Source organism: Cyprinus carpio, chromosome B22 (genome assembly GCF_018340385.1).
Source record: "Cyprinus carpio isolate SPL01 chromosome B22, ASM1834038v1, whole genome shotgun sequence".
NCBI classification, from domain to species: Eukaryota; Metazoa; Chordata; class Actinopteri; order Cypriniformes; family Cyprinidae; genus Cyprinus; species Cyprinus carpio.
The window spans coordinates 5,632,333-5,652,738 of record NC_056618.1 but is presented as its reverse complement, the minus strand read 5'-3'; the positions used below and the strand labels follow the sequence as shown (position 1 = coordinate 5,652,738).

Here is a 20,406-nt window from a genome sequence, read left to right as displayed (position 1 = left end):
TAATAAAAAATACACAGATCTCTTTTGCCGTATTTGTTATAGTGATTAGTGTTGCTTTTATTTAACAGACACAAAATGTAATTTATCATTGCACAAGAGCATGTAGCATTCTGCAAGAATATAGTTAGTTCAGGAACTGACCTTAAATGAGCTCATAATATCCCACCTGATCTATACATTATTGAGAATTAAAAAAGAGGGTCGAGAACTGCTCAAACTCATGAAACTATATTGTCACATATAGTGTAACGTTGTCATTTCCCCCAGTACAAATACAGTAATAGAGCTGTAAACAAACAATATATTGCCTGATAATTTGCTGTCATTAATATACTGTATTTAGAGCATAAATATTACAATATTGTGCATGTTTACTATATATATATATATATATATATATATATATATATATATATATATATATATATATATATATATATATATGTAAACTGTTTCTGTTTGTTCTTCAGGTGTGTTTGGTGTTGATGCTGATGAAGTGAAGTCAGTATCAGTGATGGTGGGAGATTCTGTCACTCTACATGCTGATGTTACTGAAGAACTGAGAGGAAGTAACATAATATGGAAGTTTGGTGATGAAATCATTGCTAGAATGAATGAAGCAGATGGAAATCCCTCTACATATGATGGCCCCGGTGCGTTATTCAAAGACAGACTGAAGCTAGACAAACAGACTGGATCTCTGACCATCACAAACATCAGAACTGAACACAATGGAAGTTATAGTGTAGACATCAGGAGCACAATTGCAAAACTGAAGACATTTCAAGTTACTGTTCATGGTGAGTAACTCATGTCAGTCACCTGAGGACAGTTTAGATGCTGTGGAATGGTTATTTTGATTCATTTATTTATTTACTGAAAGATAAAAACAACAGCAGTAACTGGCTGTTACTGTTAAGAGCAAAATGTAGTCTTCACATTATCCAGTGAGGTTTGTTATTTTTGTCAACTTTAAAAAGAGAGAAGCCTACGTTTCCATGTGTTAAAAAAATACATTTTGTACTGAATTAATTTCTCTTTTTTAATGCATTTATGTCACCTTTTTTAACCACGAGACTAGGTTACTGTTAGGTACGTTCTAACTCTAAGAAATAATAATAAAAATAATAATAATAATAAAATTATAAGAAAGATTAGGTGTGTTTTAACCCTTTCTGAAATTTTGTATTTTTCAAGCAATAAAAAGAAAAAAGAAAAAAATGTAGTTGTACCATCATTCCCAGAGTCCTCTGCACATGTATATTTCAAGTGTTATTATATGAAAATCAATTTCATCATTAAGCGGTATTCTGTTTGTTCTCCATGTGTTTGTTGTTGAGAGATGTTGTGGAGTCAGTGTCACTGATGGAGGGAGATTCTGTCACTCTACACACTGGTGTTACTAAAATACAGGGATCTGATCAGATTGTGTGGAAGTTTGGAGATCAAGTCATCCCTATCACTAACTTAACCTTTTAACAGTCGCCCCCACTAGTTGAGCTCAAACACAAACATGACCTACACAAACTAAAACAGTAACAGTTCATGAACCCTCAGGGCTACAGACACAACTGAAGTCTCCCTAGAAAGATGATAGTCGTCCGTTTGTTGTACAGTGGTCAGAATGCATTATATTGATACAAAAAAAAAGAGTAAGAGAGACTCAACATTCTAGAACACAATCATCCATAATTTTCAAATAAAATATATTTGGGAATTAATATATGAAAATGTGCAAGAGCAGCTTAAAAAGCGGTCACATTTAAGGCACAAGTGTGAACAAACTATAATGAGAATTTGAAGAGGCACCACTAAATATGAGATACAATATATGGGCATCCAGAGTGACTCTGACTCTGAGAATGGTCTGAATGACTGACCAATCAGCGCTGCAGAAAGAACGCAGAGGGCGGGGTTAATCTGTACCTGAGACCAGCAAACGTGATAATACCTCTGTAATACCTCATAGAGTGCATACTTTTGTGTAGAAATGACAGGAATTATAATTCTTTCTGAATATGTTACATAAACGAGACAGAATGAATCGATATTGCTCTTAAAATAACACTTTTTGGACTAAAGAGTATTAATTGATTTTATTTTAGTTTTTTGCCGTTATAACTACGCATAGCCTATATTTGTATGATTTATTTCGTCTGTCATCTTCAATAGACAAAAATACTTAAGAACTCTCAGATTCAATGTTGCCTGTATTGTTGCGATTTCTTGATATGAATTAAAATTAGGTTGTCGCTGTGACATCGTGGCCATAAATATTGAAGCTTGAGACTTAAGACTGTCTAATGTCATATTGCTTGTCAACGTTAATTAGGGTTTTAATAGTAAAAAAATGCAGTAAATGTAAACAAACAAACTTCGGAACCAGCGATGGTCTCGAGCAAGTTAATGGATTAAACAGCGCTGCTGACGAGAGATGGAGTAACATTCATCTGAACGATCAGACCCGAGATCTCACCATCAGAAACATCCGAAGAGATCAGTCTGGAGATTATAAGGTGGAGGCCAACACCATCAGCATGATTTTACACAGGAAGTTACGTATAAATATAAGTGGTGAGTAGATTAAATTTTCTATAAATGTTAAACGATATTAGAGTCATGTTATTCTGTAAACACTAGCCTACTAGTAGGCCTAGGCTAAGCAACATTTAATATAGACAGGAGAAGACTTTATTATTATTATTAGGCTATATTTGTTTAGGTAGGGTGGGGTCGTTTTAGTTTGCTTCTCTGGTGCCAATCAATAAAATGTTTACACTTACAAATATATTAAACACTTATATATTATACACTTTCAAAGATATAAACAGTATTAAAATAAAAACAATCCAAATAAAACACATGGCCACCAACCAACATCAGAGAGAACAATGTTGTTTAATGACTGAAATAGGCTATTAACTTTAAATTTCAAGGATAGGCCTACTTCAAGAAAATAGGCTATTTTTGGTTGAAGGTTGACAGAAAAAAAAGGTTGTGAATCCCTGCTCTATCTGAATGTGTTATTTGAGTGTGTATTTTTCTGGTGATGAATACATTACCAATCATACTGTGATCACAATAAAGTGGATGCTTTTGAAATACTGCTGCTTTTAAAGATTGAACTGATATATATATATATATATATATATATATAGATATATATATATATATATATATATATATATATATATATATGGATTATATTTTATTTCTCCGTCATTAACTTTAGGACAGTCCAGTGAAAAAGATAAAAGCAAAGAATCAGATATTTTGCTGCAAATATTACACAAACATAGAAATGCCTATATCAGTACAAAAAAAAAAAAAAAAAAAAATAAAAAAATAGACTATTGAGCATAAAATGAATCTAAATAAAAAATGTACATTTACATTTAGTCATTTAGCAGACACTTTTATCCAAAGCTACTTACAATTGAGGGCAATGGAAGCAATCAAAATCAACAAAAGAGCAATGATATGCAAGTGCATTATTTTTAATTATATAACAAATAGAAAGAAAACAGATAGTATAGAAATTAATAGAACAAGCTAGTGTTAGAAGCCTTTTTTGCTTTTGTATACTAAATAAAAAGAAATCAGACAGAATAAAAAATAACAAGCTAGTGGTAGTTATTTTTTTCTAACAAGCAGCTAGTAAATGAATAGAGAGCAAGTCTAAAAGTAACACTTTTTTAAGAATAGAATTAGAATAGAGAGTGCTAGAGTATTAATTTAATCTAACATTTTAAGAACTTTACTTGGTTGTTTTCCAGGTGTGTTTAGTTTGGATGGGGTGAAGAAAATATCAGTGAGGGATGGAGATCCTGTCCCTCTACAGACTCGCGTTACTGATATAACAGGAAATGATGTGATCGAGTGGACATTCGGACCCCAAAACACTTCCATAGTAAAAACTGACAGAGTGAATGGAAGAATAATATATAATGAAGATGATGTGAGATTTACAAACACACTGCATCTGGATATTAAAACTGGTGATCTCACCATCAGCAACACCAAGACTGACGTCGCAGGACTTTATCACATAAAGATCATCAAAAGCATGTATACCATACAGAAGAGCTTCAGTGTTACTGTCAGTGGTGAGTACTTCGTCTCATTTATATTTGTGCTTTGTGAGTCGGGTTATATAGTGCTGATTTTCCTGGTGTTTGTTAGACACACACTCACACTGATGACTGTCTCTCTTTATCATTACAGCTCAGTCAGGTGCTCCTTCAGGGATATGTGGTGCTGGTGTTGGTCTGGTGGTTTGGGCTGTAACTGTGTTTTTTGCTGCAAGAAGTATAAGCAACCAAGGCAAGGTGTAAGTATTTCATGCAAATCATACAACAAGCTAAAAATAATTTAATCTTTGAAGGAAGTGATAAATTAAAGTTGATTTTTAGTTTTTTTTTTTTTTTTTTAATTTAAGTATGATTACTGTTGAAAGGACTATTAAAACTATTTTTATTCATTTTTATTTTCTTATTGTTTATTGTTTTTACTGTGATTCTTTCTGCGTTTTTATAACAGGTTTCAGTGAAAATAATGTAAATCACAGGATCAGCAGGAAGATGAGAAGCAACAGTTCATAAACACTGTGACAATATAAACTTAGGCTTTGCATGACATAATAATCAGGGTTTAATTAGTTTTTTTTATTTTTGACATACCACATATTTTTCCCTCTTGTTTGACTACTAGAACAAAAGGGAACACTATAGTCTGAAATGTTTAAGTTACAGAACTATTCAAGACTTTTTCTCATTAAATATGTTAAAAATCTTTTCCTTGTAAACCAGCAGGGTTTGGTTGCTTGAAAATGTTTTCTCTCTGTAATCTTAAGGTTATTTGAATGGGGATTTGTGAAAGGTGCAAAGTATAATTTCTGTACCATTCTTATGAAAGTTTATGTTCATGTGGTGCTCATACATATAGATCTATGTACAAAAACACAATAAAGCTGATCAAACTTGATAAAACTGAGACTATTTTATGGTTTCAGAGAGAACAGTGTGGATGGCGTGCTGCATGTTCTATCAAATATTGCTGTGGATGATAGGCTCACTACATTGAAGCTGTTTTGTGGAAATCTGCCTTGAAGGAAAATAATGTCTTTGCCCATTTATCTGTCAATTAGCCACACGAGCAATAGTAAAAATATTTTTAGGAGCAAGATGTTTGTCCACTCAACAGAAACCACATTCGTTTGAGTCAGTCTGTCAATAAACTCAAATTAACACAACAGGTTTCACTTTTACTCAGAAACAGAGTCGCTAGAGTTTCTAATGCCTTCAGTAGAAAGGAGGCGTTTTCTCTCACAAGAAGGTAAAATATATATGACAGCTTTTATTTCGCAGTAAATCTGTGACATTCTGTGAGAAATATTGTGAGATTCATACACTCTTACATATATAATCTTACAAATCTGAAAAAAAAAAGAAATCTGGGTGTTTTTTATGTTGTCAGGATTTTTTGTTTCTTTAATTTGCTTTTAATTTCATTCACTTTGAATTTCAATGATTAAATGTGGATCATGTGTTTTAACATAAAGATTCTGTGCTCACTGGATGCAAGTCATCTATAAGGATAAGATCTTTGTTCCCAGTTCCTGTGGTTTATTTTCAACATCTTGTGTTCACTGGTTTTACAGACCCTGTTTGAACAACATAAATGGAACCTCTCCCTCATTTTCAGTACTCACAAATGAAGCTAAATGAAGTACATTGAAAAACAGACTTGACTCAAAATCACACAGTAATACAAACAGCGGATCTTCAGATTTATATACTGCACTGCATAAAATGAAAATGTAAAGCAAGTTTTAATCTGTCCCCTGGTGTCAGAAATATCATTGTCATCATCAGCAAATAGCACATGTACATCTTGTATGTAATTGTTTTATGCAGTGTGCAATGCTGGTTGTCAGTACAGAATTTAATCATGAAACTGTAAATTTCATTGTATAACTAGACTTTACAGATTGCACAAGTCACTGAAAAATTCCTCTGATAATGATGTTGAAGTGTTAAGGGACCATGATGGTTGAGTGTTTACTGCCAAACTGGTCTCTCATCAACACAAACATCATCAGAACCAAAAAAAAATGGATTTTATTAACCTCAGATTGCCAACAATAGACAAGAAATGTTATACAAGAAAGTTCTCTTACTGGTGAGTAGCTTAGATTTGCTTCTAAACTATATATATATATATATATATATATAGTTTAGAAGCAAACTTTTATTTTGGATGTGATAAATAGCGATTAATCATTCCCCAGCACTAATATATATATATATATATAGGTGCTGGGGAATGATTAATCGCTATTAATCACATCCAAAATAAAAGTTTTTATGTACATAATAATTATATGGTGTTTGTACTGTGTATATGTATTATGTATATATATATATAAACACACACATGCATATATTTAATAAAAATAGGAATATATAAAAATGTTTATATATTAAATATACTAATGTATAATATAAATTATATGAATATAAATATATACATGCAAATGTTTACTAAATATATACTGTATTTGTGTGTATTTATGTGTGAGTGTATATATATATATATATATATATATATATATATATATATACACACACACACACACACTGGACGTTCTAGAGAAGTCTGGCTGGTTCATCATCAAAAAAAAAAAAAAAAAAAAAAGTGTCAGATTAAGTGACGTTGAAGGCCGACAAAAGGTTTCGCTAATGCAATCTATTTTTGCTTATAAAACACCAAAACTGCGAAGGAACTGTTGCCAAGTCCGCGGTTTCCCCGCGGAATTGGGCTACTTTAAAACGGTTGCCGCGGGTTGAAGTGACCACAATAACGTGATATTAAGCCCCTGGAATGAGAATTTAACAAGGTAAAAAAAAAAAAAAAAACGTGCATTTTATCCCCCGGAACACGATTGGACTAGTTTTGAGTAACATTTTAGCGGGATTTGTTGTAAAAACCTGGCAACCCTGCAAATAAGAGTGTGGGCTTGTGATGGCAAGCAAACGACGTAAAGATAAAGGCGGTTGGGAGAAGCTAAAAAAAAAAAAAGGCTAACTGTTACATCAGGTTACCTTTGCCCGCCACTATACACAGCATGTAGCCTATAGCACTATAGTTAAAACCCAGGTCCGAGCATCCACTGCTATTGATCACTTTGCAGTGTCTGACATCATTATTCCATTCATTCATAAAGAGACAGCAGCCAGAGCATTTTGAGAGCTATTGAGTAGAAAGAAAAGAGTAAATGAAGTAGATATATAAGGTGATTAGTATGATATGACACACACACACATATGAATACTCAAGTTAAAGAATTCTGCTGTTTCAGGTTTCTAGAATCTAGGTCTGTTTATACATTTTGCATTCTGATCTTTTTATGTAGATTTCAAGTATTTTAGTTCATACAATAATACATTTCAATCCTGTTGAAAAAAAAATTAGGATGCATCACATAATTTGTAATGGTTTTACTGGTTATAATGAAAATTGTGTTGGTTTTAATAGAAACTGCAATGGCGCCTTTTGGTCTCTACTGGTAATTGGTTTCCTTCTAATAGTGGCTTTTGCTAAAACTGCACTGCCACTAAATCCTTATGTAATATGCCCCAAAACACACTACAGGAAACCATTATTTAATGGTTTTAACGGTTAAAAGTTGATGGCTTGTAGTGGTATGTCTAGTGGAAATCATTCAAATTTCTGTGAGGGTTTCTGTTTCTGTTTTTGACAACAGCAGGGTCACCATGGGTTTTGTGATATTATTTCCCATAAATGCGATAGGATTGCTGTAATTTTGTGAGATAGTAGCGACTGTTTGTAGTTGTGATGGGCCTAATTAAGAGAAAATACAGGGCTGTTTTTTACTCCCAGCCCATCCCTGCTACAAACACATATATTAAGAACACAAAAACATTTATTTTGGATGCGATTAATCGTGATTAATCATTGTCCAGCACTTATATATATATATATATATATATATATATATATATATATATATATATATATATATATATATAATGCTAAAATATTAAATTAAATGCTTATTGATGCTAATATAAGCAGAGGTGTCAAGTAACGAAGTACAAATACTTTGTTACCTTTAGTAGAAATATTGGGTATCTATACTTTACTGGAGTAATTATTTTTCAGCTGACTTTTTATTTCTACTCCTTATATTTTCACACAATTATCTGTACTTTCTACTCCTTACATTTTAAAAATAGGGATAAATCACGCCAAGTTATTATTTCTCACTACTGGCTCATTTATCAAATGGGTGCTTTCTCTTCTTCCTCCGAAAATTAAGCTACTGTAGGTAGTTCGGTAGCGAGATGTTTGAATAAATTAGCGTTTGCGATTGACAGTGTTGTGATAAGTAGGCTATAACAACTTTGTAACTCGTTGGAGGTATTAAGGTTGGAGGTATCAAGAAGGTATTAAGGTATTAAGATTATGAGTTATTTTTCATTTTTATTTTTTGATTAATCACTTGGATTAATCATCCATTTTGACTGCACTGATGTTTATTGTATATAGACAACCATACAAGGGTAATTGTTACTAAGCCTGCCCTGAGTACACCAATTTTCTTATCCATTGCCCTCGCAAATTCCTGCAGCTAAGCTTGAATGTACGTTTGACTTTTTGCAGCATTACAATACTAATAGGCATATATTTAATGTATTTGCATTGTACTAAAGTGCGTTCATTTTCAATGGGCATATATGCGGCTGAAACAGGTAATCTAGTGCATCGCAAATTTTTCAACATGAACATTTTAATATAACATTATAGTCATTATGGCCTATGGCTTTTAGAAAAATGTTTTTTTTTAGGAGGTGGGGTAGTGCACAATAGGCCCCTGTGGCGCGACCTAAGCTTTAGTTAAATAAAACACTTGATTTCATAACTTAACTTATACTATTATAATCTTTATACTTTAAGTAGTTTTGAAACCAGTACTTTTACATTTTTACTTGAGTAAAATCCTTGAGTTGATACTTCAACTTCTACAAAAGTCTTTTTAAACCCTAGTATCTATATTCTACTTATATATTCTACTTGAGTAATGAATGTGAATACTTTTGACAGCAGTACGTGTGCTTTCAACTGATTTCTTCATAAAGAAATTAATATTTGCATATAAACCGAAGGTTGTATGTTTGAACTTGCTTGGTTGTTTTGTTTTGTTTTGGCAGGTCTACAGTCATTAGGCAGGTATACCTGTCTCTCTAAGTAAAGATGTTTGATCTTTTGGTATAGGTTTACTTTGGGACACGGAGTATGACGCAACACTTCCTCTTTCGCAGAAGTCACGTGACTTGAGCGGTTTGACAAGCCCATCATAACTGCCCTGAATCACTGCTTTCATTCACTTTGGATGCGACCAGACGTGACAACAGTATGAGGAACAATCCCTTCCCTTTTTGGCTTTTATTGTTCGCGTATGGTGAGTCAGATTTACTTATTTAATGATTGTATTAATACTTTCGGTTTCAATATAAACCGGAAACTGAAAATATCCATTTGCTGTTTTCTTATTTACTTACCTCCAGTGTTTCTTAACGTAGGCTACAGACGTTTTATTCTCTATAAAAAAATATGTGATGATCACATAGTGAACAATGACTGATGACAACACCGTAGGGTATTATGTGAGTCCTCTGGTTCCGTGTGTGTTTTTTGTAGTAAACGCTAGAGGGCGCTGATAGGCCTATAGTAATATTCTCCTCATCTCTATTTTACATGAGCACTGACAACACATACACACACACACAAAAATAAATAAAATCATTCTCGCTATTGCTTTTTTTTATTATTATTCAGGTGGAAATATAAAACACATATTTGTAGTAAACCACCATCAACCTCGTAATTATCCCTGTAGAGTAGTGCTGTTGTCACAACCTGCTCTTCTAACGGTGGGTGGGGTGGATTTGAATTACTATGTTAATACATTTTTACTTTTTCAGAATAATTATGTCACCTACAACCCCAGCCCTATTTAATTTGAGAGATTTGTATTCATTAAAGTAACAGGACACATTTTTATCAAAACATCAATTTGAAAGGAATAGAACAAATAGACAGTCTAACTGTTGGGTTGGGTGTGGCCCATATATGTGAAAGTCTGGTCATTTTGAGAGATTTTGTATTTTACACATAATAATAATCTTGAAGGAGAAGATGATACCTTCTCTTCATTGTTCATTGGACTCTTTTTCAACATGACAGTTGACAGTGACATACTATGTGCTAGAATATTACACGTTTGTTGAATTTAATCTAGGGTGTACTTATTTTTCCTCTGTTAACACTACAATTTTATTAACTTTCAAAGAAAAGCATTAGTGATCTTTCAGAAAAAAATAAAAATAAAAAATAAATATATATATATATATATATATATGTTCAGGGCAAAAGTGTACTCATTTATACTCTGTACTGTATATATATGCAAATTACAATCCACATTAATAGCATAATCTCTGTGTAGAAACGGTTTCTGTTTGTTGTCCAGGTGTGTTTGGTGCTGATGGAGTGAAGTCAGTGTCAGTATCAGTGATGGTGGGAGATTCTGTAACTCTACACACTGATGATACTGAAATACAGGGAGTTCTGGAACTGGTCTGGAAGATTCAAGGCGAAAATAAATTCATAGCAGAGATTGATAAAGAAATCAATAAACTCTCAGTACCTGGAAATGATGAAGAACCATTCAGAGGCAGACTGAAGCTGGACGATCAGACAGGTTCTCTAACCATCACAAACCTCACAACCACAGACTCTAGAGTTTATGAACTACAGATCAAGAACAGCAGAGAGACCAAATCCAAGATATTCAATGTTGATGTCAGTGGTGAGTAACTCAGTGTGATCATTAAGGTATAACTGTGAAGATGCTTTGCGATAATCATAATACACATTAATCTTTTATAAAAAAATAAAAAAAAATCAGTGTATTAATAAACACTCTCAAGATGTTTAGAGCATTTGTAAAGGATATATTAATATTTCAGAGGAACTGTAACAGTGAACCTTTAGTAGAATTAACAGGACTCTTTAATTAATTTTCCCCTAATAACATTTTGAATATAATTACTATAGAAAATAGTATAATGAATGTAGAAAACTCTCCAAATGTATTTGAAATATAATTTCTTAGATTAAATAACCGTGCTGTATTAAATATTTATAATGATTGATTAACCAAGGGCTCAATGTTTTGTTCTTAAGCATGGGTCAGTTAGCTCCTGTTAGTAAATGCGGTAACTACACCATTCTGCTAGCATCTTTCTGCTAGCATATATATATATATTTAAACATCATTCAGAAATCACAAGCATTTCATTATATTATAGATGATTCAGAATCTGGAGAGCTCCAAAAATGAAATGGCATTCACTATCTGCATGTATTACTTCTGTAATGAGACTTAACGAAACAGGATGTTCTATGAGAAAATATGCATGACAGGAATTGAAAATATATTTTTGAGATTTTTTTATGTGTGTTTTAATCAGTGTTGATATCACTCTAGAAATAGCATATTTCATTTGCAAAACAAGATTAAAAAGGTTTTAAACTTAACTTGCTGTTGAGATTATATCTTCAGAAATCTAAACAAATCGGTACTCACTTTATGTATTCTATTTATTTATTTATTGCACACTATTGTGGGAAATATGCTCCTTTTTCGTAATTATGGAAGATCGATCATTTATTTGAATTGTCTTTTTATTAAATATATTATAAACTTTATAGCGTCATTTCAATTGTAACAAAAAGGTGTATGATTCCATTTGGCATTTGCACTTTTATATTTTGGATTCTTCAAACAATGAGGAAATAAATAATGTTGTAACAAACAGCATGTTGCATTACCATTTTTTTGATAGGCTAAAATGCAAAAGACTGATTCCGATCTCCTTTATTTCAAGATCCCAAGATTTGAAAGTGTATTTGTGTTTTTAGCAGGAAAGTAGCTATAGAAGATATTCAGTGCCAGTTTAAGTCTTAAAAGTGACACAAAACCTATTGATCATATTCTCCAGAATGTTTCAAAGAGCATCCCGAGCTTCAGTGGACGTTGTACAAAGAGTCACATGATCAGTTGCACTCACTTGACACACATTTACTTACACTTATATATGTAGTGCAGAATCTGAAATACTTCCTCTTCATGTTACATGTTAATTTCCTTTGTTTCTTTAAGATTTTAAAAAACTTAGTATTCACAGTACTCCCATTTCAATTGGAGTTACAAATTTTCAATGTCTCAGATGTTTGGACCTCACTGTGCTGTGTACATAATATGTTAAAATATCTGTTTTAAAGTGTTTCTGTTTTGTTCTCCATGTGTTTGTTGTTGAGACAGATGTTGTGGAGTCAGTATCAGTGATGGAGGGAGATACTGTCACTCTACACACTGGTGTTACTGAAATACAGAGAGAGGATAAGATACTCTGGAAGTTTGGAGATAAAGCCACCCTCATTGCTAACTTAACCTGTTAACTGTCGCCCTCACTAGTTGAGCTCAAACACATACATGACCTACACAAACTAAAACAGTCACAGTTTGTGAACCCTTTAGACTACAGGCATGCCTGGGGGCTCTTTTGAAAGATTATAGTTTTTAGTTTGATGTTGAAGTATCAGAATGAATTACAATGCTATAGAAAAAACAGTAATAGAAGTTTAAATATTTTAAAAAAGGCATCATCATTTTATATGCATAAAAGTTACCTAGGAAAAAATATATATAACTGTGCCAGAGCAACCCAAAAATCAATGAATTCAAAGTCACAAGTCATAACAATATATAACTGAAATCTTAAGATGGAGCCACTAAAAATGAGGTTCCTGTCGTCGTTTTTCTTAGTCAAAGAACATTTAAAAAAGGGCACTTGGAGACTACAAAAAGGTTCTTTAGTCATTAATATGAGGTGAACCACAATATAACATTATTTACAACAGAGCACAAATGTTGAAGCCGCAATGTATTTATTTATTTATTTATTTTAAACCATCTAAAATCACAGTCACACACCACAAGTTACAAACATGACTTGGTGACCATGTCTTTGCTTTATTCCTTATTTATCCCCAAATTTTCAAATCTGTGATTCCAAACTGTTCTGTCATCCACTCTTCACACATACATTCCTTTAAATAATGCCTGATATTCTGCAAACTGCCCCCATATCTCTGTCTCCACTGCTCATACTTATATCTATCTCAAATCACTTTACTCTCATTTCATATTCTGAAATACTGCCATCAACATAATGCTGATTTTAATCTGTACAAAAAAAAATCCATTTTATTTTTTTATTAAATATTATTGACATTAAACTTTTAATCAAACATGATATATTTATTTTTTATTAAATATTATTGACATTAAACTTTTAATTCTATATGTTCTAAACCATATGATCACGAATAAAGAAAAAAATATGTTGGCTGACCGCATGAGCACACATAGCGTGTAGTATCAGTGCTAGTACAGCATATTTCTCACTGCTGTGTAGCTTTCTCCTCAACCTTTTGAAATAGCTATTTACTCATGGTTTAAGCAAATAGACATTCAGGTCATTCTCTGGTATGGGATGCCCAATTTTCACCATCAAATCATCACCTGGTGTATAAACTGTTTGACTTCTAAAAAAAGTTATATTCTAAATTTCTCATTTAATATCCTGTTTCACCTGGTTACGAAGTAAAATAGGCTGTGAGAGCAGTTTCATATTTATTTTAATCAGGAAGCCTGTTTTGAAAACAGTCGTTTTTGTTTTATTTTATTTTTTGACGCCAGTCATAACTGACATAACTTCAGTAGGAATACAAATATTAATTATTAGATTTCTATATACAAACCTGAAAATCTACACGAGAAACAATTCATACCATCTCTGCAATCACCTGTTCATTGGATATATTTTCCATCCATCAAAACTTTTCTAGTCTTACACTGGCTGATGTGCAGTGAAGACTATTGGTTGTGCGTACTCAGATGTCCCAACAGCCGGTGGCGCTGTTAGAATGTTTTGACCAATCAGCGCTGTGCAGAGAACGGCGGTCAGATGAATATTCTGTTTGCAAGACTAACAAACATGACTATAACATGACTATATGCAGTTTTATTACTAAAACACGGCCAAATTGCGTAATTTAGTTGAAAAATAATAAGAATAAAAATTTTCTCCAGAAAAATTTTACTGAAAGAAAGGGATTTTTTATAAATTACAACAGTTTGGACTTAAGCAGTTTCAATGATTTGAGTTCTGTATTACTGCCATGAAAAAATACGCCCATGTTTGCACGTCTGAGTTTATCTGTCATCTTCAGTGGACAAAAATAGGCAGGAACTCCCCATTTTGATGTTGCGTGTATTGTTGCGAACTCTTGACACGAATTAAAAATATGTCTTCGCTATGACACTACGATCAGAAATGTCGGTGCTTGAGCCCTTGAACTTTCTAATGATATATTGTTTGCCAGTATTAAGCATGGCTTTGGTGGTAAAAGCATGCAGTAAATGTAAACAAACAAATTTAGGGACCAGCGATGGTCTCGAGCAAGTTAATGGATTAAACGGCGCTGTTGACGGTTGGAGAAACGTGGTTTATCTAAATGATCAAAACGGACACCTCACTTTCAGAAACATCCAAAGCAATCAGCACGGAAAATATGAAGTGGAGGTCATCTCCAGCAGCATGGTTTTACACAGGATATTCCGCATTGCTTTTAATGGTGAGTAAATCAGACTAAGATTTTGTCGAGTCTCGTGACTCTGTGAACACTCAGTTTAGATGTTCAAATGAACACTTAGATTTAGAATAAACCAAAATAAATAGAACTAATGTTATAGATACATGACAGGGCATTTTAGTGAAGCATTTAGGGCGAAATCTTTATACTTGTAAATGTACCTCAAGTCCTCATGTAAGACCTGGCAAGATAAATAAGCAACCACAGCTTCAAAAACAAGCCCAATTTTATAATATAATTTATTATCACCAATATTATCTATTATCAAATGTTTATTATCAATAAATGAGCCTGCAACAGTTCACTGAAACCACTCGGAGTTTGAAGAGAAAAAATCACCAAACTGCAACAAAGTTACATTGTTACATGTTACATTTGATAAGGATCACATCGACACAGGGGGTACCAACAACTTATTGTAGGCTACATCTTTTTTACTTAGCTTCTCGGTCTCCAGACCCAAGCAAACGAACACATACCTTTCCTCCCCTACACCGTTCACCTCTGTAAATCTCTGTTGGTGGCATTTTGTCTATTTACATATACTAACCATCATCTCTTGGATTACAACGTCACATGCCTCCAAGTTAAGCGTGATTTCATTCCAATGAGGAGAAGATGTGCGATGTGCGATGACGAATAACGCTACAGCACATTTATTGTACTGACTGGCTATTGGATGTTAACAGTATTAACAATAGGCTATATAGAAAAAAACAGCGATGTTTAACGTCATGTTCTACATAAATGTAAAGAAGGTTTTCCTAACAAGCAACCACATTTTTTAAATAAGCCCAGAAAAACCGCGACCCGTGATTTTTTAACGCGACCTTAAAAAAAAAAAAAAAAAAAAAAAAAAAAAAAAAAAAAGAGAGAGAGAGGCAGTCCTAAGTTGCGTAAATTACGCGGTCTTGGCACCTGTGTTTCGTGTGTTTCTGAGACGCTAAGTGCCCCCTGGAGGAAGAACACGTTACTAAAGTAGGCCTACCATATGTTGAGATCAGCATGCACTGAAAGCTTGCGACGCTCAAAGATTACAGTTGCACTCCCTTTAGATGAAACGCAAATTTTTTTTTTTTTTTTTTAGGAAATAATCTTTTGGCATTTTTAGCATATTTCATTCATTTAAATCCATTAAATTCAACTGACCTAAAGTTTATGATAAAGTTAGTTTGTGCAGCCGAAGAAAAACAGCTCCCTTTGTCCAAAAAAGTGTCATGACATCACTGCAAATCAGACAGCATTTCTAACTGGCCTTGTTCCTGATTTCGACCCCCTGCCAAATTATTACGTCCCTTATGAATGGGTACCCCATTTTTCTTGGACTGTAAATGTTCATAATCTACAAATATATTTATTCTGACACAACCTGTGTAATTTTTTTTTTTTTTTTCTTTTTTTTTTATGTGTGCACTGGGAGCTCTAATACCAAGAAGCATTCCTTGAGTGCATGCACAAATCAAATACAGTTCTTTTTGATTCTGATTCTGATTCTGATTCTGATTAATCTCACATTTTCTTCAACTGTTCCTGTTTGTTTTTCAGGTGTTTTTAGTTTGGATGGGGTAAAGAAAATGTCAGTGTGGGAGGGAAATTCTTTCACTCTCCAGACTCGCATTACTGATATACCGGGAGATGATGTGATCGAGTGGACGTTTGGACCTCAAAACACTTCCATAGTAAAAACTGACAGAGAGAAAGCAATTCTAAGATATAACGAAGATGATGTGAGATTTACAAACAGACTGCATCTGGATATTAAAACTGGAGATCTCACCATCAGCAACATCAAGACTGACGTCGCAGGACTTTATCATATAAAGATCACCAAAAGCATGTATGCCATACAGAAGAGCTTCAGTGTTACTGTCAGTGGTGAGTACTTCAAGTCTTTCAGAAATTCATATTTCATTTAGTTAGCAATATAGATTTTGTGAAATCATCACACATTCACTGTTTTTCTTTCTCATTACAGTATCAGATCTTCACTGAGGTTATATAGTGTTGATGTTTATTGTTTGTTATATATCAGACAAACATTTACACTAATAACTGTTTCTCTTTATAATTACAGAATCAGGTCTGTCTTTAGGTGTTGTAATAGGGATAGTTGCTGCTGTTCTGCTGGTCGTGGCTGTAGCTGCTGGTGTGATTGTTATGATCTGTAAATCAAAAGGAAAAAGTTGTAAGTATTATCACAAGCTCATATAGTTTTATTTGACAAGTTCTTAATGGAGTCTGATTATTGTTAAAACATTTGAGAAGATGGGTGAGCAGATATAAATGTTAGTGTTAGTGACGGTTTGTTGTGTAAGTTTGTGTATTGTATGGCTCAACTTAATTCATTTAATTTAGTTTCCTTGATTCGTATGATATATCATACACAATATGAATGGAAGTGCTGCTCTCGTGCCATTTTATTTCAGAAAAAGTCTAGAAAGAAAGAAAGAAAGAAAGATAGAAAGAAAGAAAGAAAGAAACGTAAGAAAAAGGGTTGTTTGCATTTTAATATAACTTCTGAAATAAAAATGACAACATTTACCATAGTTTGTGAAACAAAAATGTTGGTTCAGACTACAAAAAAAGTATTGTAGTAGAGAAGACAAAACAAGGCTGCAATTTTCACATTCTTTCATAGGTTGAACATTCTGTAATCTTGAATCACACATTAAAAAGTTAATAAAATTTGGAAAGTTTCTATAATTTCTATAATTTCTAATTTGTGTAGCTGTACAATTTGTGATTCTTTCTGTTTTCTTACAGATATCCAAACAGGTCAAGGGAATTCAACATAGTGAGAATCCCAACAGTTACAAGTATATAACGACTTTGACCATATGAATTGGTTTTGGAATCACTGTTGAGCTGTGTAAATGTTATCAAATCTTGGAATAAAAGAAAAATAGCTTAGTTTAATTTACAGCTGATGGTACAGTTTGCATTGCACATGATCAATGTATTCTTAATCTGAATTAAAATGTGAAATTCAGGTGAAACATTCTTGTTATAAATGAAATGCATGTGAAAGCAAGGCACATTCAGGCTACCTGTCAACATGGTCTCAGTTTCTTTGCAGTAGAACTGATCAGATTTTTTAAAAGTTTGTTTGGAGCATTCACAATAATATTACAATTAACATGAACCGCTTTCAGACCCCTGAAACAAACTATGTTTGAAAACACACTGATATAGTGTATACTACTGCAACTTTATATCATCTGGATGTCTGCCTTCTAGTGGACTAATGTTGACTACAGGAAAGATTCTTTGTTCAGTAGGATATTGTAGTAAATGTTCCATCCAGTCTATTATATGCAAGCATTCGAATGCATGTAATAAAAATGCACAATAAAATTGCTTTAATATTCTAATTGACTTTTGGAATTTTGTATTTTTGTGGTACAGGGAATCCATCTTTTCTTCAACAGAATATGAAAAAGTCAGGAAATTGTATTGAATATCATCCTTTATAAAGTTACTATTTATAATGTGAACATGTCTAGTTTATCTAGTTATCTAAAGTAAATACACAAATGCTATAATTATTGACCAGAGGTAAACCAGGAGGGCCTGATGGCCTAAACCTCAAGCCTAAATAATAATTTTATTGTGAAACCTTTGTTTGCTTTTCCTTGACTGTATATTTGAGCTTTTTAAATTGTTTGTTATTTTCACCAGTCAACCTGATTTATTTGCAGCTATGAGTTACATTCAAACACAATGTTTACACATTTTTACACTGTTTACACTTCTGACTGAGAGTCATTGAACTTATAGACACATGGAGAACGGATGTTGTTCGGGATTCTGAACGTTTAATTTGTTAATTGGCTTATTATTAGGAGTGGCTGATTACATACTTTCCCTACTTTTCCTAACTGCAACCTAAATGCAGGCCTATCTTTGTAACCTTATAACTCAGTCTTATGTTGGCAACAACAAAAAAAAGTATAGAAATTAGAGTGTAGACAGGACTTCGACTGCAATATTTCATGTTCCTAGCTTTATGGACATCAAATTTGCAAAATGCATCATAATCATTAGGAATACGGAATACAGATGAAGAATTCTGTCACAACACAATTTAATCTAAATATAAAAGTACTCAGAAGTAAAAAAAAAGAAAAAGAAAAAAAAGACAGATTAACATTTTATTATCTGATTGATCGTTGTCTTAATTTGATGTCTGTTCTCTTCTCTCCTGTTCTGGATTTGATGTCATAAACCAGAACAACAATGGCAGCCACAGCAGCCACGCCCATCAGAGCAGAGATGACCAATCGGATCACAGCTTCAACAGTGCCACAATAGTGGACAGAGTCTGAGGAAAGAAAAGAAATCCAGATCATATCAGTTTAGTAAAAACAGCTATGCTGAAATACTTTAAAATCACGTACCTGAACCTAACCAGTAGAGTTCAGTGTTGGTGAGATGTTGAGTCTCGTTACTGACAGGATTGTTCACTACACATCTGTAGATGTTTTTCTCCTGATGATCCACCTCCAGAGGTAGAGAGAGACTGATGTTGAGATCAGACACACTGATGCTGGACAGTAAACTGTTTCCTTTGTACCAGGAGAGAGTTGCATCTCTCACATTCACCACTGAACACAAGAAGATCCTCGAAGATCTTTCAGATGATGAAGAGGATGGTAACGTGTCAATGAAGATTACTGGAATGGGCAGAGGAGCTGGAAAACACAATGTGCTTTATAAAGGTGCATCCGGAATTATCATTTTGACAATGATGTAGACTCCATGTAATAGGTTACGTAATAATCTACTCACCATACACAGTAACTCTGTAACTCTTGGGTATCTCTGAATTTCCAATCTTCATACTTAGATGATAAACTCCAGTGTGTTCAGTTGTGGTGTTTTTAATGGTGAGAGAGCCTGTGTGATCCAGCTGCAGTCGGCCTCTGAATCTCCAAACTTTATCATAATATGTACCGTTCACTCCCTTGATTCCGGCAATTCGCTCATCTCCAAACCTCCACTCTATCTTGTCATATCCCTGTTTATCATCAGTCTTTAGAGTGACAGAATCTCCCTCCATCACTGATACTGACTTCACTACATTTGTCTCCACAACAAACACACCTGGAGAACATGGAAAAAAATGTTATAACACTTCACAATAAGGTTCAGTTTATTGCCGTGTCAACAATTTACATCTAGGTTAATGTTAGGGTAAATATGCAATATTTCATGGCTAAATAACGTTTATATATATATATATATATATATATATATATATATATATTATATATATATATATATATATATATATATATATATATATATATACAATTTCACTTAATTTACTTAATTTCACACTTAAATAATTTCACTTAATCGTTATTACGATTTAATTTCAGTGACGTCATTAAAATACACGTAGCCTACTTACCAACAAGATGAGAAAAACACAAACAAAACAAAATAAACGCGTGGGTCATTTTCTTTAGCCGTTTGAGATAAATCGCTTTGTCTGCATCCGTTTTCTACAGGAATATCTTTTTAATACGATCTGTAAATAAGGGTTAGGTTGAACAACACACCGTGCACGCGATTGTGTACGAGAACGCGCTTATT

The 20,406-nt window shown here is 33.2% G+C and overlaps 3 protein-coding genes across 3 annotated transcripts in view; 2 read left to right on the top strand and 1 right to left on the bottom strand.

Moving 5' to 3' along the window:
* Positions 1-4,988, top strand: part of LOC109054090 — a 59,750-nt gene extending 54,762 nt beyond the window's left edge. The window contains exons 5-6 of the mRNA XM_042748562.1: positions 4,234-4,330; positions 4,540-4,988. Of these exons, the coding sequence (XP_042604496.1) occupies positions 4,234-4,330; positions 4,540-4,549 (107 nt within the window). The 3' untranslated portion in view covers positions 4,550-4,988. The remainder of the gene's footprint in view (positions 1-4,233; positions 4,331-4,539) is intronic.
* A 4,343-nt stretch (positions 4,989-9,331) lies between these two features.
* LOC109054091 (T-lymphocyte surface antigen Ly-9-like) lies at positions 9,332-18,183 on the top strand. Its single transcript, XM_042748559.1, has 7 exons — positions 9,332-9,484; positions 10,556-10,894; positions 12,413-12,537; positions 14,628-14,790; positions 16,354-16,683; positions 16,883-16,993; positions 17,572-18,183. Exons 1-7 carry the CDS (start codon positions 9,439-9,441, stop codon positions 17,601-17,603), a joined length of 1,146 nt encoding a protein of 381 aa, XP_042604493.1. The 5' UTR covers positions 9,332-9,438; the 3' UTR covers positions 17,604-18,183.
* On the bottom strand, positions 18,149-20,360 carry LOC109054092. The gene is made up of 4 exons (XM_042748563.1): positions 20,222-20,360; positions 19,597-19,911; positions 19,206-19,499; positions 18,149-19,129 (listed from the first exon to the last, which is right to left on the bottom strand). Exons 1-4 carry the CDS (start codon positions 20,268-20,270, stop codon positions 18,963-18,965), a joined length of 825 nt encoding a protein of 274 aa, XP_042604497.1. The 5' UTR covers positions 20,271-20,360; the 3' UTR covers positions 18,149-18,962.
* Between the last annotated feature and the right edge of the window lie 46 nt (positions 20,361-20,406).